The sequence below is a fragment of the Plectropomus leopardus genome, chromosome 9 (assembly GCF_026936395.1).
Source record: "Plectropomus leopardus strain MGB_pleo_1.0 chromosome 9, ASM2693639v1, whole genome shotgun sequence".
NCBI lineage: Eukaryota > Metazoa > Chordata > Actinopteri > Perciformes > Serranidae > Plectropomus > Plectropomus leopardus.
This window is the reverse complement of record NC_142184.1, coordinates 37383794-37411534: the sequence shown is the minus strand read 5'-3', so window position 1 is coordinate 37411534 and position 27741 is coordinate 37383794. Positions and strand designations below refer to the sequence as shown.

Genomic DNA, 27741 nt, shown 5'->3' with positions numbered 1-27741 from the left:
TCCATGAATCTCCCCTTTACACACATGCCCACTCAGTTTTTTTGTTGTCATTTGATTCCTAATCAAGACAATCTGGTAAGAGTTGCTTTACCTTGTCAGTATGGACCCAACAACTTTTCTTAAAAAAATGTAAAACAATGGAATTGAAAATGTGATTAAAACATGCAATTAATTGCAATTAACTTTTGAAATTCTGTGATTCGTGGTGCTATGGATGACGCATGATTAAATCATTGGACAGCCCTAATTTTCACGATACATAGGAGGAGGTGACTGAATGGAAGGTGAGATTCTGTTTCTCTCATGTCTTTGGACTGATGAGTGGATCAGTTAGACTCTACTTCTTCTGCCTCTTCTGCAGTGGAACGCCTACCTCAGGGCAAAAACTCCTGTTCTAATTATTTGAGTCTCCTCTACAGAAATAGGAGTTTAAATGATCTTCTCCACTTGAAAGGCATGTTTCCATTTGCTCCAAATGAAAAAGGAGGATTCCTGGAGAAAACAGGCGGCTGGAAAGCTGGAGGCGATACATGGATTCCTGCTACTGCTCTGGATGTGGGGTGTGTGTCTGTGTGTGTGCGTGTGTGTGTGTGTGTGTGTGTGTGTGTGTGTGTTTGTGTGTATTAACTCGTGTGAGTGGTATTGTAAGATTTGATTCAAATGATTAATATGATAAAAATGCAGTTTCTTGTGTGTCCTAATGTGGGTCAGTGTGTGTGAGGAGGAGACAGCAGAACAGAGACGCATCCAGACTCTGTGGGTGTTTTCTGTGGAGCAACAGGCTCAAACATGCCCTTAGCTTCTGTCTTTTTGTTGGCTTTAATTAAGAACTTGGAAATTAGTGCCCTGCTGAGTTGAAAAAGATGACCGTTTAGCTTTTGGCAATACATACCCTTTTTGTCATTTCACAATCTGCCTGATTTGGCTCACTTTACTGGAGGGCGAGTAGGTGTGTGTGTGTGTATGTGTGCGTCCTCTTGTTTAACATCCTTCCTTTTCTTTTTTAACCCTTAAGAAGTTACACACCATTTCTAAACAGCTGATGATACTATATCGGCAGTGATGTGCTCTGAGTTTCAGTGTGTAGGATTTAGTAGTCAAGTCAAGTCAAGTCAATTTTATTTATAGAGCCCATTAGACCCTCACATCACCCAAGGAAAAAAAAGGAAGAAACCTCAGGAAGAGCTGCAGAGGATGATGAGGGATCCTTCTTCCAGGACGGACAGATGTGCAATAGAAGACGTAAATAACAAGTGAGATACAATTGTGGCAAAAAGGAAAGACAATTAGCATCTAGTGGTGAGGTCACAGAAATAAACTCCTGAGTGTCAAGCGTGTGGAAGAACTACGTGAAGCGAGATTGTGAATGGCCCAAACGCCGACTCTAAAGTCAGTGTTAGGTATGGGCTACAGTAGAAACAACATGACGGACTGTGACTGTGGAGGAGGACCTACTTGATGACACCACTGACACCACTGACTGTGGTAGTTTGAAAACAGAACACACTACTGAGTTAATTTGTCTGACCAGTGATATGAATAAACTAAGCTTGACAATTTTTCTCTTTTCTTTCTCAGGTTTGGTTCAGCAACCGAAGGGCCAGGTGGCGAAAACAAGCAGGAGCAAATCAGCTAGCAGCTTTCAACCACCTGTTGCCGGGTGGATTTCCTCCCACAGGGATGCCAACACTTCCTACATACCAGCTGCCAGAGTCCAGCTACCCAACCAACAATCTGTCCCAAGGTAGAGAACACAACACTTTTTAACTGGTAATATACAGATGGGTTGAAAAAGGATGGTTATACGCACATGGCGTAGGTGCAAAGCTCCCAAAAACTTACACACTTGCATGCATGTGGCATGTGGCATGGAGTAAGTGTGCAGGCGTTACGTTTTTTTTCATTCAATGTACAGTTGAGTGACAATTAACGAATTACATGTTATTCTTCCAAAACAAAAATATCTTCATTTGATGTTTTAGTAATGGTGGTGAAACTGAGTATAACTAAGTAAACGCAAGTTTTCTCATGGCTGGCTTGACAATCCCAAATCGACCAAATCACCGTGACATCACGTTAACATCAAAAGTCACTTCCAGTTAGAAAACTTGCTACTGTTTTGAATTGCTGACATATGTAAATTTTGCAAATTTGGCAAATTTGTCGCTGTTTTCAGTTGTGACTGTAACATAAAAGATTCAAGAGTTGAACATGGTGGTTCGACCTATCTGATGTTTTTGCTATTCTTACTTTATGAACGGTGTTGCTTTGCTAACATCTTTGAAAACCAAATCTACCTGCATGGAAGCTAAACAGTGTACTGCTGTGAACAGGGCTGCAGCAACACATAATTTAGACACCTAAAAAAACAATATCAGTTTAAGTGTACACTATATTTGAATATCTGCTTATCTTAACCTTCCACGACAGCTGATGGAGGCAGCGAAAATATTCTAAATATAGTGTATACTTAAACTGATATTGTTTTTTTTTTGGGTGGACCTTTTTAGGTGGCTTCAAAAAAGGCAGAGTTCGCTTAGTGTCGTTTGATTATATGTATGTGACGCAGTGGTTTTCTACCCAAAGTTACCACTGCAACGAGAGTCCAAAATAAAGGTTTGGTGTTAATTGATTTGTATGAGCTACAGTCCCTATATACAATCTTCTGGCAATTATTTGGCAACATAATAGCATGCATAGTCAGAATGTAAAACCATCTATTTACATAATATACATCTTATTATTTTTGCTCAAGTGTCAAATACGGTCTAAAAAAAATCTACCAGTCAGTCTGGAAACTCGAGTCTGAAGAAGTATGGGATTTTGAAATAGAAAATGTAGAGGAACTTTGTATATATGACTACCAGCTGTTAGCAAGAAATTTGTAGGGTCAGCAACCTTTATTATGCTGGTGAAAAAGCCAAACTGCAAGTTAAAATGGATTCTCTCCATGACAAGGTGGATGCTAACAGCCATAGGTCACCTGGAACTAGCCTGAGAAAGGCAAGACCGAAATGCTTGTTAAATAAGTTTGTCTCCTAATACATGAGCTTGGTGAGCTCAGAAATCGTAGGCTCAGACTTGTTAACATGCCTGAAGAAGTGGAAGAGGACAAAGCAATTGCTTTCTTCAAGAAATACTAACCAGAAGCACTAGGTCCTGGAACATTTCCTACACCACCCATAACTGAAAAAGCATGGCTGAGTACAATCTAATCGCACCCCTGGTGAAAATCCTTAGTATCTGCAGTAAGTATCCCTTTAAGGACAGGATTCAAAACCTAAAAAGGTTTCTAAAAAGGAAAGTTATTGTTATTCTTCATCATTTAAAACCTATTCTCATATTGACCATTTTTTTATTTCCATAGTTCTGTTTCACAGTATTATTGGCTGTATGCATGATAGCATTGTTTTGTGAGATCTGTCCCCCGCCTTATTATTATACATAATATATTTTATGTAAGTTAAAGGTTCTTTTAAGTGGTGTTACACACAAAATAGTAAAAAAAAATGTAGGTGAACATGTAGATGTTTACTTCACAAAGAATATGGATCAAAAATCATCCTGATAGATGGTTATATATTTATCAAAGAAAAACTAATGGGCCTTTTTTGAGAAATGTTTTTGGAATCCTTTGAGAACTACCTTCCTGACTGGTTAGAAATGCCAGGATCACACTTATTTTAAAATGAGATCAACCCCCAAACAGAATGTGGGCCACACAGACCAACATTGAAGATTATTGCTGTGGTGTGCTGTGCTGTGGTTATGAGATTGGGGAATGTCCTGCGAACGGTGAGACATGCACATCAAAAGGGTTTTGTTAAAAGCTGTCCCATGTTTCATAATATTAAGAGGGTACTCATCTTGGTCCATGTATGTGAAGGGTCCCCTGATATTGCCATCTTGTTACTCAATGCTGAGAAGGTGTTTTGCTGTGTTAAATGGCCATATCTTCTGAAGGTGCTTAAATGTTTTGGAATGGTGACTACTCTCTTAGATGGGTCGAAATTCGTATTGTTAATTTGCCTACTAAAGTTTTCACAAATAACTGGATTTCACAATCATTTGGGGTCCTTCATAGTTATATGCTTGGGTCGCCAGTTTTTCCCTTACTTTTCACAACTACTATGCACCCACTAACAATAGCAATAAGAGCATCCCAGTCAATAAGTGGCATTAAGACGTATTGCATTATATTGCATTTTATGCAGATGATGTCTACAATTTTGTTCCTCACTGATCTTGGAAAATCTATATTATCCCCCTTGAATCTGATCAATAAATTTCTACCTTGTCTGGTCTTAGGGTAAACATAACAAAATAATCTGTTATGTTTCTAAGTGAGCAAAAGAGAACAAAGCCAGTGAGTATATTTAGGTGTTATCATAACCCCAACCAAAAAGCACAACTGATTAAATGTCAGATTAGTATGAATGGTTGGACCACTCAAATTTGAAACATATCTGATAAATCCTCTAGGAGGAGTTTGAAAAAGTTTGTGAAAAATGCATGTCCACTCCTGACCAAGGGAAAAAGAAGGGGTCCAATCAGTCCTTTAATACTGTCCAATCTATTAAATAGCAGCAGATGACAAGCTTTGAATTGCTGATCTGGCACACTGAAATAACATTTTATTTATTATTATTATTTTACAATAGTACCTAGGTGTTACAGAGTGGAACTTCTTCCCTCACAAATGATCTTGACACAGGCCAAGGTCATTTGTGAGGGAAGAAGTTTCACTTGATGACAGCATCAAGTTACTCAAAGAATTAATGTGTGCCGTTAGAAACAGCTGATATGACCTGTTGCCTGAGACATTTCTAATTTTAAGAGGCAGGAGTGGCAGTTGGGTCGGGCTAAAAGCTGTGAGCTGAATGTTTTGCACACCACAGTTTTTTTACACGCACAGTTAAGTAGGGCTATGGATATAGCTCAATTAGGCCATTTAATTAGACAACTGTCCTTGTCCTAGTATACAAGCATCAGGGGAGAATCCATTCATTGATGGAAGTATGTCCAGAGAACTTTTAACTTAGTGCGATTTCATTAGGACTAATATATTTACACGTATTTTAAAAGTCCAGTCTTAGTCATACTAACAGTTATTTGACTCATCCTAACATCCAGTAAATGTGACAAAGTGACAAAGACAGAGTCATAGTGAGAGTTTAGTGAGTCTTTATATTTCAACCATCCCTGGATTTCACTCACACAAATGCAGCCAAATAATTTTTCACATTTACAAACACACCTGCAAAAAAAAAAAAAAAAAAAGCTGAAGGCTGGACTGTGGGCTGTTATAAAGGCAGCAGTTCTGCAACACTATACCAACATCTCTGGTGTCACAAAGGACTCAGAGGAAAGAAAAAGAAAAGGTTATGAGAATTACTAGTATTTTTAGACTGCAAATCAGCAGCATGTTATGAATAATGACAATTATTATTGTTGGATCGCTCTGTCACACTCTTAGCAGACTGCAATCTTAAGACATTTTCTATTGATTTGCTACACTTTATGAATCTCTTATGAGTAGATTGTTTCCTGAGTAATTCACATTTTTGTTGTTTTTTGTCCTTTAGATGGCAGTGGTACAGTTCACCGTCCACAGCCATTACCTCCTTCCACCATGCACCAGACTGGTCTGTCCAGCACTGAAAGCAGCTCTGCCTATGGTCTAGCCTCCAATCGCCATGGCTTCTCCACCTACTCTGACTCCTTTATGAGCTCTGCAGCACCTAGCAACCACGTCAACCCTGTCAGCAACGGACTCTCCCCACAGGTAGGACCTGCTAGAACACTGGAACATTTATGCATGAGGATTTGTCACATAATTCAGTAAATCAAGTATAGTAGATAGAACTAAAAATGGACCTCACCAGCTTCACTGTATTTGGGCTGTAATGCATGACTGTCCCCATGATATTTTGGTGGGTTGGCTTGTTGCTGGATGTTTGATGGGATGATCTACGTATATCAATTTCATATTTGTGTGTTCAATGTCTCTACATTGAACACACAAATATGAAACTGATAAATTCTATTATATATATAGATATGTGTTAGCATTGTACATGGACCAGGCAGTAAGAGCCTCTACAAAAAGAGGAGGAATATACTTTTTTCAAGCTCATTTTACTTTGTCTACAGTCTTTAACATGTTGCATCCAGAAACTTCTACCTTCCAAAATCTCCTGGGCTTTCTGAAGTAATGAGTGTGTGTCAAATTGAGGAGGGTACTTCTGGTGTGTGTTAGCTTATTGTTAATGGTCAGTGAATTGCTTTATAGCGTAGGTTGGCAGCTCATTAAATCCAACATGTCATCATTCCAAGTTGTCACATATCAACACTTTGTCAGTGGACCTTCATGTCGATGTATCATGTGTTGGGCATCCTCCTGCGTCTGCTGTTGACTCTGGGTAAAAAAAAGCATGTGGTTAGGTTTAGAAAAGAACATCATGGTTTGGCTTTATATTCATACCTAAAGGTTGGCCATTTGTTCTTGTGTTTACAGCAGCTTTTGGTATTAGTAAGAAAGGGGCAAGTATTATGAGATTTTCTTCTTCCTGCTCTGTCTGTTCATGGAATGTGTATACGTGTTATGAGAAAAAAGTGTATAATAGGTTTTTGTTATTATTTTGGAAATTATACGCTGACATGAGCGAGATTGAGAGAGATTTGTCAGCCCCATCACCACCACTCACACAGGCCCTATAGGGTTTTTTTTAACTCCTTATTATGTCACAACTTGCCGCCGTTCAGGGGTGTATCATACAGCTGCGACAGGTTCTGTCAGGCTGCGTTATGAACTCATGCCAGCCGTCTGCCTAACACACTGTTGGCAACTGACACTGCCCGGAGGCTTATTTGACCACCATGGAAGGTGGCTTTTTATGTCAGTGTCTGTCTATTTGACAACTTTGCAATGAGAATGGGCTGTTAAATCTTGATGTTCTGTATTCAACATTAAATGTGTAGAGATTCACCTTTGTCAGAGGTGGGCTGATTAAAGCAATGAAAAAAGTTGTTACAATCCATCTAAAGCTCAGGTCGTTCTTTATTTGTTTTATTCTATTTTATTTGATTTGCCATTCATTACTACTAGAAAAACAGCTTTTTCTTTCTTCATATTCTTAGAAGCAACAAGTTTTGTTTAGCCACAAAGTAGCCTAAAATTCCGGAAATTAGAACGTAAAAATAAAATCTTATTGCTGTCTTATCAAGTTGGTTAGTGTAAACTGCAGCTGACTTGGGAATTGCAAGTAGTTGTAAATTTCAGCCCATCTTGTTGAGGAGTATTTGGTCTGAACTGGGCTAAGTGGTTCTTGAGTCTGTTTTGTCTAGAACATGAACCTGGACTTGTGTATAAGTCAATCGAACTAATATCAAAATTACTCTCCAAAATTACATTTTTGGGCCTTAATCATTGCGTCTGGGCCCTTGCACTTTCATGCTCAGGCTCTATTATGAGTGATAGAAGTAATAATAATACACCTCCGCAGCGATACATTTGTGTTGACATTTATAACTGCATTGTATTGTGGCATCAGCTCACCAGCAATGTGATGGAGCTGAGAATTTTTAAGAGAATATTTTTTTTAGAATTGTTTAAATTGGTTTGATTGTAGAGCTTTGATTGTTTTTCCTGTGATATCTGTTGTATTAGGAGATCTAACCATTGTGAAATACTTACCTTTTTCCTGTTTTTCCAATTTAGTGGTATTGTTTTCTTGGCAATAGTTAGGGCTACAAGTAGGGGTGTTATGACTTGGACTGAACATATGCTGTGTATGTAAATCACCAAGTATGCATAGGGATGGGGATAACATAATAGTGCAGCCAAGGAGTTGGGATAATGTAGTGGTTACTTGCTGCCAGAAATGCTGTATTGGTGAACAGAACCAGAGTGTGTGGAGGTAGTTGTTAGTTGTGTTAAGGATACAGTGGGTGCATGTGTCTGATCCAGTTAGTCCAATTATGTTCATGTCATGTGGAATTGAATTGAATAAAAGCAAGGGAAAATGAGGAAAGCTGGAAAGAAAAAAGGGAAACACGGTTAGTTAAAAAAAAAGTGTGTGGATAGACAGAAGATAGAAAGAATTGGTAACGCCATACCAAACTCATCCTGCAAATTCTTTCATGAAATATAACTAAACCCAAGCAATCAACACTCTAGTTGTATATTTGTTAACACTGTCTTTTGTTTATCTGTTTGTTTGTTTGTATATATATTTTTTTTCAAGCATATTTATGTTCATAATTGTTGTTTCTTTCTTACTTCTACCCAATATTAAACCCCATATTATTGCTTTGTTAGCTTTGTATTTGTTTCTATGTATGCACTACATGGTGAATAAAGGGATTATAGAAAAAAAAGGAAGGTAAGAATCATACAAGAAAAAAAAGAAGTAATAATAATAATAATAATAATAATAGAAATTCCTTTCAAAAGGGTCTTCTCAACGGTCGATGCTTGGGCCCTAATAACAATCTCTACAAAACAAGAGGTTCCTTGCACTGCCATGTTCGAGCACTATTAAGGAATCAGATCAGAAACAATAGGGTTTCAGCCCTTTGGGCTTGAACCTCTAATAATAAACCAGCACAAAAACAATATCTTTAACCCCTAATTAATTTTATCCCCGATTTCTGAGTCGGTGCAATTAACTACATGGCTCCTAGAGGATTCTGACGTGAACTTTCAACCACAAAGATGTTCATTTGGAGAGAAAATCCTTTCCAATCTTCAGGGGAAAATTTAGAAAAGAAATAATCTTGCTAACTAATGACTGTGATCATTAATTTCAGACAGTGTGTCTCATTCTGTAATTAATTAACAGATGTTGCTGTCAATGCAGGCTCCTCTTATGAATTGTAGGTGATATCCAAGTACCATATCCTGTAGTCCTTCTGTTTGTGTTTGTTTTAGAGTCATCTCTGTGTGAATAAACTTTCAGGAAATATGAAAAAAGTTCATTTTCAACGAACTCCAGCTTTTACTAACCACGCTGAACCTTGCTGCTGCTGTGTAATGTTCGCAGTTACAGCAACATTAAGTTGAAGTCACGATTGGGTCACAGTGTGGAGTTATCTGCTGAAAAATAATGAAGTAGTTAAATCTTACATTCAGTTGTTAGTCATATAACCTAGATTTATAACAAAAAGTGTTAACCTTATTACAGATTCTTTTCACAAATTTTAAAGAAACATTTTGATTAATTTTATATTAAGACTTCTGAATTCACTCAGGATTCAGACTATTAGAATTACAGTATTTTACCTAAGAGGCACAAATTATATGGACTTGCACCTTTCTAGTCTTTCATCCACTCAAAGCAATTTCACACTACATGTCAGGGTCACATGAGGGACGGGCAATAAATCAAATGTACTCAATGTCTTGCGGCTTGATTAATGTGCCATGTATAAAATGACTTTATGGCGAACATCAAGTATAAAATATCTTGCTTTTTTTAGCCACCATCATGAGACTCTCTTTGGCATTTTGTTTTTCCCTCTCTCCTATGGCTTTTTACCGCTAACAGACACACACACAACGCAGGGGTTTTGTAGAACCCCTGCTATTTAGTCACTTTTTGCGTATATCTGAAGTGGAGAGCTGTGAATTTGTTTCCAGGTTGCAGAGAATAAATCGTCATGTTTAATGGTGCTGCAGTAACAGTCTATCTTAATGAGTGGTAGTGGCAGTAGTGTGACCAGGTGAGGCTTTGTGTTTTGCAACTATGGAGCAACAGAGGGACTTGGAAATCTTTGTAGTCTATGAACTGGAGAGCTGTTAGTTTGTTTTCAGCTCGCAGTGGATGAATCCTCATACTGCTGGTACAGGTTAACAGTCTGATAACATCCAACTGTTGACTGCAAGCTTCAAGTCCACAGCAAAAACACTGACACTTCCTGCCCCAGCTGAGTCAGGTCCTTTAAAATAAGAACAACGTGGGGTCCGCTTTGATTTATTTAATTATAACAATACTTTATTCATCCTTACTATGGCAGCACTTTATTTCATTTAATTTCATTTATTTTATTTAGGTGCCAAGGTGCCACCTGCTACTCAGTTTTTAAACATTCAAATCACTCACACCAGTGGCCACACCTTTTTTTGAGTATACAACAGTAAGTTCTGAGCAAGTGATTTGATTGGAAAAGAGGTACAATCTGCATATGAGAAGATTAGAACAGAGGGTGTAAAGGGGATCTGTGATTCAGAGTCTGATTCAGGGTGACTGCAAACAGTTCTCAACATGAAATGTTGACGGTTGCACCGGCTAGCAGCTAACAGTGTTAACTATGGTAACAGAGGAGGAGGCCTTTGGAAGAAAATGGTAGAAACTCAGGGAAGGGAGGGATCCCTCCTCTAGGACAGTTAGACATGCAATTGATGTCGTAAAGAACCATCACCAGAGACCAATATCTGTCTGAGTCTAGCCTCACTTTATGTCTACACTGATGTGTTGCCATGCCAACATACTGGTTTTGTCATGGTCTTAAGAATGGAGCAGAGCAAAGTAAAAACAAGCCACCATGTTGAGATGACATGCTGAGTTAGAATAGTCATCACATCAATAGTCTTGTCTGTTGTGGTCACCATTTTTACTCCTAACTGTTTTTTGCACACTGCTTGGCAACAGCTGACAACAGCTGAACATCTCTGTCCATGGTGCTGATTATGAGTCCCTGTCTTTTATTTCAACAAGAAGCTGCTATTTTATGTGACGATACCAGCTGAATCTGTCAACTGAAATTTGGTGGAATGGGCCAGGCAATGATTACAACATAAACACAGAGAGAGAGAGAGACTGTATTCTCTCCTTAGAATGCCATTACTCCACTATATCTTTTCATAGCAAAAACTGTTTGCTGCCATATTAACCCTTTGAAACCTTAGCAAATTGGTTTGGTTTTTCTCAAAAACATGGGGACGAGGCAAGAAGCAACAAGACAAATTAAGAAGAAAATTACCTGAAAATCTGCACAAAAAAGTAAAAAAAACAACAACAGCAAAATAAGCAAGAAAATGACCTAACAAAGTGCTGAGAATAAAAACAGTATTTATTTCAAATAATTTTTATTATAATTTTTTTTTCCTGTAACATACATTTACTTATAATATAATCAAAGTTAGATATTTAGTTTTTTGGACATTTTCTCCTATTCTAATAAAAAAATAATTTATTTTATTAACGTACATGAGGCTGTTTCACAGTGTAGAAAAGATGTTTTTAAATCTTTGAAATTAATTAAAGGGAAGTTTTGAGGTATAATCAGGTAAGAAGCGATTTAGATCTGGCTGCTGGAGAGAGGAAAGTGTTAGCTTGGAGGATTTAAGATTGCAAGTGAAAGATGGTGCAATTTTTGTCTTCTTTTTCTTCTTCTTATTATTATTATCATTATTTTTACTATTAACCAGGTGAAGACACAGTCAGTGTATTGCCAGTAGTTGCCAGTCGGCATACTTCCAGTTTGGAGAAGCAGACGGGAGTAGCAGGGCACAAAAGCAATGTAGCCTTTGGATGCCACATAAGTTTGGTTTCGAAATCACACAATGACAGAAACTAACAGATAAGAGGCAGTGGTAGACCAGTAACTCCACGTTTTCTGTAAGGTAAAATTACACATCAGTGATTAACACAGAGTCCTTTTTTTTTCCTTCTAAAAAGTTTTGAGGCAGTAGTTATTATGCTGGATTATTATATTAATATATTATCTAATATGAACCATTTTGTTATATTTATTCATATATCTTTTCTATTTATTTGTATATTAAGTTGTACTTGTGTATTAATTTATTTATCTATCATTTCTTAATTGATCCATCTCTATATTTATTTGTTTATATATTTATTTAATCAATTATATATGACTGACTGACTGACTGACTGACTGACTTGTTAAATTACCTAGTTCGATACCAGTTCGATTGACTTATACACAAGTCCAGGTTCATGTTCTAGACAAAACAGACTCAAGAACCACTTAGCCCAGTTCAGACCAAATACTCCTCAACAAGATGGGCTGAAATTTACAACTACTTGCAATTCCCAAGTCAGCTGCAGTTTACACTAACCAACTTGATAAAACAGCAATAAGATTTTATTTTTACGTTGGCCACTGTAGAGCCACTTTAAAAAACATTATTTTCTTAAGTGTATGTCATATTCAGATGATTTTATCACTTTAACTTGTTGTCACATGACAATACTGATGGGAGACTGGAGCTCCACCAGACTAATTGACAGAAGGAGGAATTTTACCTCACAGCACACGGGATCTGCTGGTGCTGCCACTTCAAACATTTCGTTTGTTTGTGTTACTGTGTGACCAAACTAACGTGACATCCACAGAAATATGTGGGTTGAGAGGTAGCGACATCATCATTCAGAAACCTACGTCACGTCATGAAAATGTTTTTTAGTAGGACTTGATACTGTACCCCCTGCTCGCCCTGATTGTGGTCTTGGTCCTGGTCGCGCCGATGCCATTATCATGCCTTTGGACACCTCCCCATCAATATATGCATGAGACTGTTATCAATACCCACAATATCATCATAGAGTGCTTTTGATAATTTCACACCTATCTTTATTGTATTATGACATGCGTCTGTTTCCATTATTGCTGTGCCTCTCTACCCCTCTCCCCCCTCCCCCCCTCTCTCTTTCTCTTTCCTTTTTGCCATGATTGTATTTCATTTGTTATTTATGGAAGAGGGATCCCTCATCATCCTCTGCCGCTCTTCCTGAGGTTTCTTCCTTTTTTTTCCCCCGTTACAGGGGTTCTTTTTCGGGAGTTTTTTCTTGGGTGATGTGAGGGTCGAAGGGCAGAGGGATGTCGTACACTGTAAAGCCCTCTGAGGCAAACCCTGTTTTGTGATAATGGGCTCTATAAATAAAACTGACTTGACTTGACTTGACTTGACTTGACTTGATGACTTTACATATACATGCATTGACCAAAATGTCAATTTTTGGATTTTAATAAAAACATCAGGAAAACAACTGGAAAATGACAAAAGGATAAAAAAAATATTTATAATAAATAAATTAAATAATTAAGAAATTATTATTATAAAGATTAGTAAGTAAGTAATAAGTAGTAATTTTCATAATTTGTTGTCATTTGTAATTTCCACTGCTTGATTTGTTTTAAATATTAAAATTTGAATTTTAAATAACTGCACCATCCTGTACAGATTTCCAGTATATTTGGGGGTGTAGGGCAGGACTGCTTTTACCACCCATTGCTACATGTTAGGACAAACACCAACATATGGCTGTGGAAGGAATTCAATCAAATTTAAATAAAAACTTCTTCAGTCACTTCATTGGATTGAAAGTGTTTTCATCCTGACATGAAATGCATCTGCATTGAATGCTGCTGCATTCTGTGTTTACTTTCTTCTCAGTCTATTCTGAACGGCTGCGAGTCTCAGCTGAAGCTTTCCATTATAGGTTCACTGCCGCTGACCCTTTCATCATGCTTCCAGGCATTTACATGAGATAACAATGTAGGATGAATTTCCTAAGATCCCACTAAAATTACAGGAAGACCATGTGCTGTACGTCTGACAGGCAATAATTCAATTTGAAACAGCTATATTGCATTTGGAATGTAATTCACACAAGCCATTTCTGCGCCTCCTCCTCTCAAATTGAATGGGAAAGAATTAGGGGCTGACTTTCATGTGGAGATGGAGTGTGCAGCCAATTCCACGTCTTATTGATAGAAAGACAAAATGACAGGATGAAATTCCATTCCTGTGATGGTACTGCATGTGTAAATAGTAACCCTTTTCACAGCTTCACCATCAGTGTTAATACCCCCCCCCCTCCTCCCCCAAGAAAGCCTGCACAAATAAAGCTTTTTTTTTTCAACAACACTTTTTTGAAAAATTCCTATAAATCTATTTTGCTCTCCAGCCTTCTGAGTGCTGATGAGTTTTTTTCTTCAGTCAGTGAGGCTGGACCACTAATCCCTTTTTGTCAGGTCAGACAACTTAGTGACCTGCCACTGAAGATGAAACTATTACTGCCCACACTGACCCCAACACATCAACACATCACAAGAGCACAGAGGAAAATATTTCTTCTTTTGCATTCTCATTTCCTCTCCAGTTTGTTGTGCGAGGAAGATTTAGCCTGCTTTGGAATGGTGGAGTTCTCTGGCTCGCTATTTGATGTCAGGGTGAGAGATAGAGAGAGAGAGCGGGCGAGTAAGGATAGAACAGAGTGGGTTTCAGTGTTGGGGGATCAGAGCTGCTTTGGTTCTCCAGCTCTGTCTCTTTGATCCATATCCCCAGGCCTGCCTGCCTGCCTCGCTAACTCAGGCCTCTGCCCGTGATTCCTGACAACTGTCGGCCTGAGATAAGGAGGTGGGATGGGGGGGGGCTTCTAACTACTACTACCCCCCCCCCACCCCCACCCCACACACACACACACACACACACACTGCACCGCTATCACATACACTGCCATTAACATTAACAAGCTGTTTTAAAAAATCAATGTGAAAATGTGCTGAATTATATTGAGTAGCTGGAGCAGAGAGGCCCTGCCCTTGAAAAGACACAAAGCGTCCCTGTTCCTGCACCCGTCCTCCTGCAACCCCCTCCAGTTCACAGTCTGTTGACACCACAGTGCTGTTTGCACCTGCATGTCAATGAGTGTGGTGCCCAATATTAGTCTCAGCTGCTATTAAAATTTGTAGTACTAAGCCCTTTGACTGGGCACGCTGTCAACTGGCACGCTCCAGTGTCAACAAATCAAAAAGGATGAGCACATATATTTACATCATTCCCATAATGAGGAATGGAGTGGGGGCAGGGGGGGAGATGTTAATTAGAAATCGCCTGAAAAACAGATGCTGCTTCAGTTTGGCAAGAAGCAAAGCAAGGAGCTTTATTGCAAAAAAATAAATAAAAAAAAGACAAGACCTACTCAAGAAAGCTGCCAGAAGAGCTGAGGAATTTAAATCACAGCCACTGATGGAATGTTTGTAGGATATTTATTTTATTATTTATTTATCACTCAGAGTGCTCCCCTCTCCTCCTCTCCTCCTCCCTCAGTGAAACTAAACAGAGCCCAGGGTGCTGTCTGACTGACTGAGTGGGTAGAAAAGTGTTAAGCCCCTCTCGTTCCTGTGCTTTGAATGAAATGTAGGCGTTGACTGGCTGCGGCGCACTACAACCTGAAACTCAGATCTGCTGTTGTATTGATGTGATCAGTTTTTACAAACACTTGTACCATGACCACAGTAAATACTTGACTGTGATTGGCCTGGGGGGTGCGTTAATTTCAGATACCTTCACATCTCTGACGTAGTGTCCCCTCCACTAGAGAAAACATACTCACATGGGGATAAGATAAAGAGATGCTCTGATAAAGAGCTGCAAGCCGCTCCAGACTCAGACAGAAATGAGGTTGCAGTTTGCAGACTGTTTGAGGCTGCAGAGAAGAGAAGGGCATGATGATGAAGCACACAATTTCTCAATGAGACAAAAGATCAGGGAGTCATCATATGCTGCACACAATTTGACGTTTTTTTTTTTTATGTAATGAAAAATATTGACATAGTTTACCCTGACCTTACAAGGACCAGTGCGCAAGATTTAGGGGGATATATTAGCAGAAATTACAATGAGCCGTTTATATCTACATATGGAGCAGGTCCTCGTCTACGGAGATTGCCACGTTGCACCGCTATGTTTCTACAGTAGCATAGAGCATCAAATCAAACCCTGACTCCAGAGCAGCCATTTGTGTTTTCACGTCTTTGCGTCAGCCACTGTAGTACACAGTTTTGTTCTGGAGAGGAAGAAACCTTTGTGGATGGTTCAGCTCTTAAAAAAACTCCTGAATAATAAACACTGGAGGAACATTTAACTTTTAGGTGTTTGCAATCCTTAATTCACCACTTGACACCACCGAATCCCCCTAAATTTGACACGTCACCTTTAAAATGGTATTCAGACATAGTACTTCCACACTTAGAATCAAAAAGCAAATATGCAGAGGAAAAAGATGATTTATGTCGTGGCACAAAAGCTAAGTCTGTTAAAATGTGGTCTTGTTACATGTAAGCACTGTAGAAGTGAACATTTTGCTCTTATCATGCAACCAGAGGAGAAGATGGCAAACCATCAGGATTTGTCCTCCACACTAATAGATCAAAGGGTCACCAAAATCATTAGGAATCACAATTTGGAAACAAACAGTAAAATGTCCTGTGATGTGCAGTAATTACAACCAGTCACATCCCCCAAACCAACCAATAGCACCCACCCTCACAGTGTTGTATAGGCTTACAAAATGAGCTGCACAAACTGAACAATGTCGGCCACTTGAGCGGCTCTGTTTCCTGTGCTGTGGCAGATCCTCACTGCTTATCTTCTAGGTCAAATAATATTGTTGTTTTCAACCATTACTACTCAGAGGTAAAGTTTAAAGCAGTTATTCTGTCCAGAACAAACAGATATTCCTGCTGCACTGTGTGTCTGTTCCTGTCAGTGTCTCTGCAATGCATTCAGGACCCAGCTGTGTGCTGTTTGCAGCAGCGCTCTGTCTGTCAGCCTCCAGCTGAGAGCATCTCTCTGTTTATTTACATGTCATTATGTAGAGCAGGAGCACACACTCCCACTGTTGGCTGCTGTTTGACCTGACATCCTTCAGGAGGCCACCTACCCAGCAAACAGCTTCTGTTAGCTTCCAACCTCGGACTCAACCCCAGCAAGTTGGCCTGAAATCACTACATGGAACCAGTTAGCCAGGAATACAAGTGAAGGAAGTGGTGGTAGGAGAGAGGTGGTATAAAAAGGGTTAGTATGAGGCCTTGTAAGAATGGGATCACATACGGATATGCATATATATATATATATATATATATATATAGAGAGAGAGAGAGAGAGAGAGAGATAGATAGAGACTGAAAGAAAATCTAAAGAAAAAAACTTTAATATATGAAATATACCACGTTTTTTTTCATATATGGTTTTTATATTTTCACCCAAATTTTCTATATATTTTTAATGTCCATCCATATTGCTCAGTATGCCCAACTAATCAGCAATTTAAATTCAATATTTAATCAATAATCAATGATGCGCTGCAAGTTAGAACAGGCTTGCTGACATCAAACTTCTGGAGGAGAAGAGACGTTTACCTGATTGCTGTAACTGCAGTTCACTCTTGTGGTGTTTTTTTTTTCTCTTTTCATAAGCAGGGTAGTTCTGCTTCCTACTCCTGTCCACGTTTTAAAATCTGACTTGAGTGAGAGGCTGGGCTTTGTGCATTGAGCACAGAGAGCCACTTGGCTCTGCCTGTGGATAAAAGGCCTTTTACACTGCCTGTTTAAGGATGGAGTATAATGCCGTTATTGCGCCTCGCTGCTCTGTATAACAGGTGCAGTTGTAGTCTTGGGGTTGTCTCACCTCTAAGCTGGCAGCGGGGTAACATCTCTGAATCGACATCTGTGTAAAATGAACAGCTATATGTTTATATGTGCTATATGTGTTACTATACCTCATCACCACGTGCAATGTAACCTATACAAATTTTGAAGCATTACTTTTCATACGAAAACACACAGTGCATGAAAACAGCCTCCAGATAGTTCTGAGTAACAAACTAAGATTTTGATTTTGATTTTGATTGTGACATAGCCTACAGTAAACCTCAACTGACTGCTGTGCTCCGATACGGACTGAGTCAGTGAGGAATTAAAACACATGTCTGGCTCTGGAGGAGAAAAGACACAGAGAGAAACTCGGTTTGTAACCTGTGAGAGAGCAGGTTAGGCTCACAGAGTCAGTTACCATGGTGCTGTTACTATGGTTACTGACGCAGAGTTTTATTTTTCCTCTTTTTCTGAAACTAAAAATCCCAGAGATCCCTCATCTCCGGCCCTGTGTCCACCTAAGCATTGTTTGTTGGTTGCATCTGGTTGCTAAGATACAGAATATCTGCAGAAGTGAACATGTCAGTTCAATGTAGAATACTTGCTTTGGATAAAGGGAAGGCTAGAGCATGTTTAGGTTTAGATTTAATATTTACATATAAATTAAACATAAAGATTTAGATTTAACATTTAGATATAAATTAAATATTTAGGTTTAGTTTTAATATTTAGACGATGGCGTCGTGGTCAGCACTGTTGCCTCACAGCAAGAGGGTCCCTCCGGGGTCTCTGGCTTCCTCCCACATTCCAAAGACATGCAGGTCAGGTTGATTGGTGACTCTAAATTGCCCTTAGGTGTGACTGTGAGTGTATATGGTTGTCTGTCTATATGTGTTGGCTCTCGATATACTGGCGACCTGTCCAGGGTGTACCCTGCCTTCCGCCTGATGACAGCTGGGATTGGCTCCAGCCGCCCCGCGACCCTTTTCGCCATGGTGTGGACTGAATGAACCTAGCTACAGGAGTGAGACCTTCTGCTGTATGAGCATAAAGAAAGGCCTGTCACCAGTATAAGCCTGTTTCAGAAGGCCTGCTTCTCTGTGTTATCAGGCTAAATAAAAGCCCTGAATACTATTTGAAAATTTAGAATGTTTTTCCTGTTTTTAAGAAAAAATCTCAACTCAAGGTCCAACTTTCCTTCAGTTTGAGCACTCAAATTGAGATTGACAGAAACTCTTGAAAGTGTGATATTGTCAAAAGCTGCTGCATAATTTGGGCTTTGAATAGAGATTGATTTTTTGCGTTTCCTTAAATGATTTGCTCTTTTTTCCAGAAATAATGTGCATATTGAATGTTTGACATGAACTTTAAGTTTTGTTAAAGTACCCAGGGCGAGGATGTTAATATTATTACCTCAGCCAAGGTGTGAGATATGATATTTGTCTTTCAGTTCAGTCAGGTTCTGAATGCACTTGTTTGTCATTGCATCTCTGTATATTTATATATTTCTCCTTCATGACATTCATTAGCAATTTTTTCATTGATTTCTTTCTTTCTTCACTGATGGGGGAGTTGGGATTTTCAGGATTACGGCCTCTGACAAAAACACATCTGTTTATACTAAAAGAGCATGAACTGATTGCATAATTACCTCTGATTGCATCAGATACTCTGCATTCAACACTGACATGATCAGTGTGCTTTGCAATTACTGTCTGACTTATGATTCCATGGAAGATGATAGATCCTGTGTGACAGCAGCAACCCGCTAACATCAGCCCTAATCCCAGTCACTGTATCCGCCCACAACACGCTCAACCTGACAGAGGTAAATGAACATGAAGCCACATTTACTTTGAATTCACTTATTGTACATTTAAGTAGAGTAGAAGAAGTTCACATCAAGAATTAGTTAACCCTCCAATTTCTGTTCTTTCTCTTACTATGGTCTGGTCTCAGTCATCATGTACGGTCAACAACATGGACTGCAGCTGGAGAACAGACCTCAGATTTAGTTATTAAAGAATAGTGACAGCATAATCTCATCTCAAATCGTCACATATTGCCACTTTGTCAGTGGAATTCCATGTCAACAATTACGCTATAGGTATCCTTCTGCAGCATACTGTTGATGTTCCAGGATGCTGCTACTGTGATATAGACACAAGTACATGGTGGGATGATGCTGTGCGTGGTTATGTTTAGGCAACAAAAGCACATGGCAGCCAACATCAGGGACATCAGGGTTTGTTTAGGATAGAGACACTGGGGCTGCGGTTTAACTGTCTTTTTTTTTTTTTGCTTGGGAAGGTTCCTAACTGAGTGAAATGACCCAGAAGCATCTAAGAGGCTGCCATTATAAGAGCTATTTTAATTCTCCTAATATTACGGAAAGGTGCTTTAATCCTTCACTTACGATCTTTAACATAGGATACACTGCCCAATCCATTATAAAAGGAAAGGAATGCTTTCACAAAATTGCTAGCGGTAGCAATTTTTCAGCCGTTCTTTTGGGAATCAACTATTTTGTCACATTAAACATCTGCAGCCTTTATCGACCATGACAGCTTAAAGGTACATCAGATCACATTGGAAGCTGTTCACTGAGCTGTGCTTACCAGCTAAATTAGACTACAGAACATAATCACGCCAAACACTGCTTCCCAGCCTCGTTTTGGTGGTGATATTAAATCAGGTCTTTGTAGTGTAGTTTCTTTATAGCCTAATATTGGCTTTTTACATCTGGCAATGGCATTTATTCTTCCAAATCCTAAAGTGGCATTTACTGGTAAAGATTTTCTTACTTGATTTAACATCCAAGTATCACAAATTTGTGTCTGCAATAATTCAGCCTGTTTTCATTCCCAAATCACAAATACACCCTTTTTTGCAATGCTTTCAGCATAAGATCCCAATGCCAATAGGTACCTTTCACATTCACATGATATGCCACTGTACATCATTAGCTGAGAAAGCGGCCACACAGAAACTCTTGTGCTGATATGATACGCCGTCAGATGGCTGGGCAGCACCTGCTACAACAGTATGATACCTGAATGGTCCATGTCAGTTGAGAACGTGGCCAGACGGAAATTGTTGTGTTGCACGAACATCCCTAAAGTGCAGGCGGGCCTCTTTTACCTAATCTTAATTATCACTGCTAGTATGTACATTTGTTGACTTCCTGGTGCTGGTTTCCATGTGCTGTTGTTCCCTAAACATAACCACGTGCAGTGTCATCCCACCATGTCACTGTGTTGACATCACAGTAGTGATGTCAAGACCAAGACCAAGACCATAAAAAGCCAAAGCAGAGGGATACCTAGAGTGTAAGATATAGACATGGAAGTCCACTGCAAAGCAGCAATAAGTAATGAGATAAGAACGTGTTGAATAATCCAGAACCCAATGGAAAATCCCACAGGCTTTTTTAAATGAGGGGTGCAGGCCAATGCTAACTTCCAAGTCTATAAAAAAAACATATTCCCTGCAGCACTCTGTTGTTGAACAGCATCTGAACCCTCCACCTTAATCACGCTTAGTTGTGTTAAGTACGAGTGCCACACCATGTACATCTTTGAGGAGAGACTTTCTGAGAGTGTGTGCCATTATCTCATGTCTTGCACCTCTTTGTGACTGCAAGCTCTCACCCACCTGTGGTTGTTGAGGACAAGTATGAACATTTTTGCCATTTAGATGTGGCTGGAGGTTGAGTTGTATGTGTAGCATTTGAAGCATGACTGTACTTACTTGTATAGAGCAATTAAATATAATAAATATATAACAGAATATAGATGGAGCCCCAGCCTTTATGGCCGCAGTGTATTGCATATTTTCAGTTTAGTTGGGTCTGTTTGGAAGGGAATAGCTGTGAAAAAATGGTGTCAGGTAAAACAGTGAGTAGCTTAGTGTATATAAGCTTTTCACTTTTCTCTTCATTCAGTGTAAATTTAGCATAGTTTGTTTAAGCTGTTCAGAGCTGCTGCAGAGTCCCCAGTTTTCAGCTATGAAATGTATCATCCAAAGGACTGATGACCAAACCACAGAAATAATATCTAGTTTCTGAAAGACAGAATCATTCTTTATTGTGGGTTTTTTCCCTGACACACTCTTCTTATGCATGTTGAGAAAATGTGTGCTGCTGTGCAAATATTTTGACACCACTGGACACCTTGTGGATGTTGTCTTGGTGAAATGCATGCTGGGAATGTTTAAGAAGCCCTGCATTAGCTCCTGGCTACAGTATCTGCAAGTAGTTGTGCTATCAGCAGGCTGCAGCTGCAGGAGGAGACAGAGCTTAGAAACCAACAAAGAAGGGGGTTTCCTCTGATATAAGTGTACACAAAACAAGGGCTCATTAGAACAACTGCGGACATTCACATTATTTGATTTATCTGAAAGGATGCACATTGTATTCATTAATATTCACACTCATTCATTCACAGCCACTAGCTGCTTCTTAGAAGTTTAAAGGATAAACCACATAATGAGCATTTCCTGATGAGACATGCGTCTGGCCTGTCTGCTCAGCTCCCACAACTTGTCCAGTGAGGTCTGTTTTGCAGACTACTCAAGGCTTCACTTTTTCTGTTCTTCCCAAAAGGTTCAAAGTATTTGCAGTTGTGGCTGTCAGTGAGCTTCAGAGGTTTTGAGTGTATTTTTAAACTTTGGAAAGAGCCATGCTAGCTTGCATGGACATAAACTGATGAATTATTTGATTTTGCTTCACCTGTTGCATTATGAACCTAAGAGTGAGGTTCACAACAATAGCCGGGTTTCCATTTCAGATTGCACAGAACTTAAGCTATATTTTTTAAATGAAGATAAAACACAATTGCGAGATGACTGTGTTTCCATTAAGTGATATTCTGTGACTTCTCCTCTGGCGATAACATTTCAAGAAGCATGGTGATGGATATTCAAAACATTAGCAGCTTTATTTCTATTGCAGCCACCACACTAGCTGCCATTATTTCCAATCCAAGGCAACCTAGGTGTGTTATGGAGCCATGATGGAAAGGCAAGCCCCTTATACGTGGGAGCAGCCACTTATGAGGGATTTCTGGGAGCTGATAGTCCACAATTTCACAGAGGAATTGTGGATTCAAAACCTCTGCTCAACTTTTGAAGAGTTATGTGATGCAGTAACTCCTCTTGTAGCTCCAACAGTCAAATTGTGAGTGAGAAAGTGTTGCCTGACCAATGGTTGTTGGGATATCTTGCACTGAGCCAAAGTTGTTGGACAGACGTCTGTGTAACAGCGGTCTTCTTCACTGTGTTTGCAGGTGATGAGCATCCTGAGTAACCCCAGTGGCGTTTCTTCACAGCCACAGCACGACTTCTCTATCTCACCACTCCACAGTGCCTTGGACTCCTCTCCATCCAATGTCATCTCAGCAAGCTGCAGCCAGCGTTCAGCTGATGCCTCCATTAAGACGGTGGACAGCCTTCCGTCATCCCAGTCCTACTGCCCCCCCACGTACAGCACCACAAGCTACAGCATGGACCCAGCAGTGGCTGCTGCTGGCTACCAGTACAGTCAGTATGGCCAGAGTGAGTCCAGTTAGTTTACAACATTATGATGTCTTTACTGTGTCTTTTATCACTCTCCATCATAAACTGATATAGCACAATTACTTAGTTAGTGACTGGTGTGCTAAATACTAAATGCCAAGAATGTTCAGGCCTCCCCAGACTTGCACATATGGGTTGGGGAGTGACACCCTGTGCCAATATGGCACCTCAATGAGGAAGACATGTGACAGTCATAGTGATGGTGAGGCTGCAGTCCTGGAGCAGAGATTATGAAGTGAAATGTAACAATGTACTGTTTGTACAATTTAGGCTATATGCTGATAAAAAAATGAAAGTGAAGTTAGCTTCACATTGGAACCTGACCAGGCTGACTTATGGTGGAGTATTAAGGTGGACAAGCTGCTCTCATTGCAGAGACAGCCGCCCCAAAACAGATCATTGACAAATGTCTGGCTCTCCTGAGTAAGAGACAATTATTGATCCATTGATCCCCACTCAAAATTGATTTAGTTTTTTTTAGTACTGATACTGTTAGTATTTTTAGTGTTAAATTGTTGTTGTTGGGTTAGGTTTTTCTTTGGGGTCCAGGCAGTGACTCTTGCTGCTGGGGTCCGGTTGTTGTTGTTGTTGTTGTTGTTGTTGTTGTAGTAGTTCTCCACTAAGTGTTTGTCCAGCAAAAAAACACAAGATGACAGCTCACCAAAATTGGCAGGTGAACTGCAAATTCCACCAGCTATTCAGACACAAAATGACTCTAACTGACCTCAAGGTGGCACTGTAAAAATTACATTTACATTTTCACAAGTGTCTCAAAATCAGTTTGGCTTAGAGTCAAAATTTGTTTACCATCCTAATCCTTCAATACATGAACATCTTTGCTCTAATGGTCTTCTGCTAAAAAAATGTCAAATTTTGCAACTTTTTCCTCAGTATTCTCAAAATCATATTTTCATGAACAAATTTTAGCAGGAAATTCTGATATGTCAATCTGTTTTGAATTACACATTTTTAAACGTTTGTCTTTATGAACTTATTACACTTATTACATTAATACTCATAAATCAAGTCTTTGTCTGAGCTTTGCAAAGCCATCTTGGGATCTTCTGCCACTAGAGGGTGCCACAAATGCAAAAAATTTATGTCTCATAATCAGCTACAGGCAGGGTCATGACTCAGTCCATGCATACAATTTGGTAATGATTGCTTTAAGTGGGCGTGACTTATTACAATCAATCAAAATGTATACAAATTTTAAATTCTGGCTTTATTTTACATTTCAATCACCAACATTCTTATTTCAATGCAAAAACCTAAATAAGGTCAATCACAAGTAACAAGCAAGGCTATCTGCTGTTGGATAAATTGTATGTCATTTCCAATAAATATCACACTAAAACGTGTGTTTTATGTTATAAATGTTAGGTTACAAACATAGGAAGATAGCAAGCAGGTTACTCACTCAGCTTTGAAATGGTAACATCTCCGGTCTGATCTCAAGCACACAGCTGATCTCACCGTGGTTCAATGACATAGACCCACAGGTGATTTGTCAGATTTGAGGCTATTGATCTGTACATACTGTTACCTATTTTCCAAGTAAATACTCAACCAAGAGAGTGCTACCCCTCTAATTCCCAGTCTTTGCAATTTTTTTAAACAAAAGTTGATGGTCTACAGTGTCAAAAGCTTTCTTAAGGTCTAAAAACACTCCTACTGCATATTCTCTATTTTCTATGGCTGCTGTTATTGCCACAAATTTATCTGCCACAAACTCTAATATTACACGATGTGATGTGTGTGTCAGGTGTTTATTTGTCATTAGGACATGGTGTCATAACGTTCTATTATGTTTTAGCTACTAGCTGCTGACTTAAGTGTGAAACCTAGTAAAATTTGGCAAACCGGTCTGGTCCGATGTTTGGCTTATTATCAAACTGGTTTTAAAAAGTTTATATCGGGCCAACCCTGCCACATACTTGAAAATGAAAACCAAGGTTAACGTTCCAGATTATGAAAAACAATCTGGTCTGTGACAGAATGTGAACTCCTATCCTCTGCATGGAGGTTAGATATGCCAAGTAGGCTTGGGGTGGTATCGGGTATTTAGAAATCCTGAAGGTATGTTTTTTAATACTGTCTTGAATACCGGCGCTCCTCTTTCTGTTACAGTCATTGTATGTCATTGCTGAGCTGAAAGACACAGTGACACCTAGTGGTGAAGGGAGAAGTTATAGGACTGTAAATGGTCGGTGGCCAGCATTCTGACGAGATTGAAAGAATAGTGTTTTATGATGAGTTCACAAGGCAGTTAAGCCTTGTCAGGTCTTCTGTGACTGAGAGAAAGTTGAATTCAAAGGATTTACAGATTTATTTATCTATGTATTAAGGGATATAACTGCGAGAATGACTTTTATTAACATTTTGTGGGTTTCTATTGTGTATTTCTGATAATGAAAAGCTGAAAGTAAGTAGTGCACTTGCTGTTGTGAAGTATGGTGTGCTGTTAGCGCCACGCTCTTAATCATCCAATATGATTCCTTGGATGCAGCCACACATCTCACTGATTAATTATAACAACATTGTTCCACCTTAAAGTAATTGCTGAGATTTTCCTTCAGACTTTGTCAAATGTCAATATGATTACTAATGTTAGAGCAATAAGACTCGGGTATGTATAAAACTTGTCTTCATCAAACTATCTGTGATGCTAAAAGTGATCCTCTATGATGTGACATTTGTGGTTTGGCTGTGGCCCTCCACCCCACCTCCCTCTCCTGCAGACAGATTTAACAGTTTACTTTAGACTTTTGACTCTTCTCTTGTTCTAATGCAGGAAGCTTTTGACAGATTAAAGTACATACTGCCAAAATAGCTGAGGCGTGTGAATATTTGTATGCACCTGTGTTTGTGCATGTGTGTTAGTGTTTGTTATCGAATAGGCTCAATCTTGGAGGCAGAGGACTCTCAGTGTGACTGCTCAACAGGGATTTAAAGTATAAAGCTGGTTGACAGGAAAAACAGCTTCCTTTAGAGGGCCTCACTAAACCCTTGTGAAACACACACACACACACACACACACACACACACACACACACACACACACACACACACACACACACACACACACACTGCTCCCCCACTTGCTGTCTGGTTGACTGGCATCTTGGCAGACAGACCTGCCCACCCATAGGTGCTCTTCTTTCTCTCATTCCTCATCACAGAGTGACAGCTTCCTTTCTGTGCGCACTGGCATCCCAACTGACATGCCTTACTTATCTCCCCTTGATAGCCACAACACACACACATGTGCACACCCAAACACACCATGTCACATCACATCTGCTGTCAGCCCTCCTCTCTCCTGCCCTATAAAAGAGAAGTTATCAGCAGCTGAACCAGGGAGGGGCAACATCCAGCACTCAGACGGAAAAGTATGCGGAGCATTAGTGCCAGCTTTCCAAGAACCACACTTATTCTTGTGACTACCTGCCTCTCTGTCTGTCTGTCAGACATACAATACATGTTCAAGTCTCATGATACTCAATATTTTTCTTCTCATCAAAAAAATGCCATGTGCAGAGTCAAAACAACAATGGCTTGTGTATCAAAGCTCAATATATCTTTTTCCGCTGTGCCATTTAGCTCCATTATTGTATGAAAATTATTACAAATACATCCATGAGCCACACTGTTTGATTCCACTGCCCCCTCTACCAGAGCACTGAAATACCCAGTCTTTCATTACGTTTGAATATGATTCATTTGTTCTGCCAGATACATTTTGAAGGAACTATGAATTGGATTATTTCACTTTTAACATTTTTATACCATTCAGGAACTGAGTTGACTTCATGTACCACACAGAATTTGTAGCGAAGTTGCCGGGGTGGATGGTTACCATATGAAGTGGAGGACTTTGGAGGAAATTGTGACCTGGGGTTCTAGCCTGTTCTAAGTAAAGTAATCAAATTCTGCCACTTTTGCAGTGCTTTCAGTTTAAAATTCTGATGCCAAAAGCCCCCTGGTTGCCTCCTAGCACGTGGTTCAAATATGCTATGCTAGATCTACGATAGATAAAGCTAGACAAAGATCAATATCATACTCCTGTCTGTGTTGACAGTGCTGGGATGATCCTAATTTGGCAGAAAGACTGGAAGTAGGGGAAAGCAGCTAACGTAGCTCTGTAAGCATGTTCTTATTCCAAGTTGTCAAATCTGGCTGCTTTTACAGTGCTTTTGGTGTGAGATCTTGACGCCAAAAGCCACCATTTGCATCAACATGATGTGCAGCTGGACAGCTTCAGCTGAGAACACAGCCGGACAGAACTGTTTGCAGTGTTGATATATGCCGGCAGACAGCTGGTAACAACTAAATTATAGGGAGTGCGAGGGCACCTATAGGGCGGGGTCGTGGATGTGGATCCAGCAAACCCCATGCTTTCATGTGGGAGTTCAGTGTTCATGTCCTGTCTGAATGTGATGTTTTTTTTCTTCATCATACTGTGTGTGACGTATGGGACATTATGAAGAACCCAAGCACTGACACAAAAAAAGTGCACAAGGATCTCAGTAGGTAGTGGTTATTTATTAACAAGTTCTGAATGTACAGGGAGGGGGTGAGAGAATTCGAACCGCTCTCCAGAGCGTGGCGTGAGGGGAAGTCTTTAGAGTGGTCTCCACGTGGTCCAAACCAAGGCAAGAGATCAAATGAAGTGGTAGAAATCCGTAAGGTGAGGGAACGTCGGATAGTGAGAGGTGAAGCAGGTGGGCATGTGGGCAGGCAGGAATGCAGGCA

At 39.6% G+C, this 27741-nt stretch overlaps 1 protein-coding gene across 2 annotated transcripts in view; it reads left to right on the top strand.

The window, feature by feature from the left end:
* LOC121946660 (paired box protein Pax-7-like) overlaps positions 1 to 27741 on the top strand; it is an 81253-nt gene that overhangs the window by 44274 nt on the left and 9238 nt on the right. For both annotated transcript variants that reach the window (XM_088082680.1, XM_088082681.1), the window contains exons 6-8: positions 1579 to 1744; positions 5586 to 5785; positions 22698 to 22965. In XM_088082680.1, coding sequence (XP_087938806.1) covers positions 1579 to 1744; positions 5586 to 5785; positions 22698 to 22965 — 634 coding nt within the window. The remainder of the gene's footprint in view (positions 1 to 1578; positions 1745 to 5585; positions 5786 to 22697; positions 22966 to 27741) is intronic.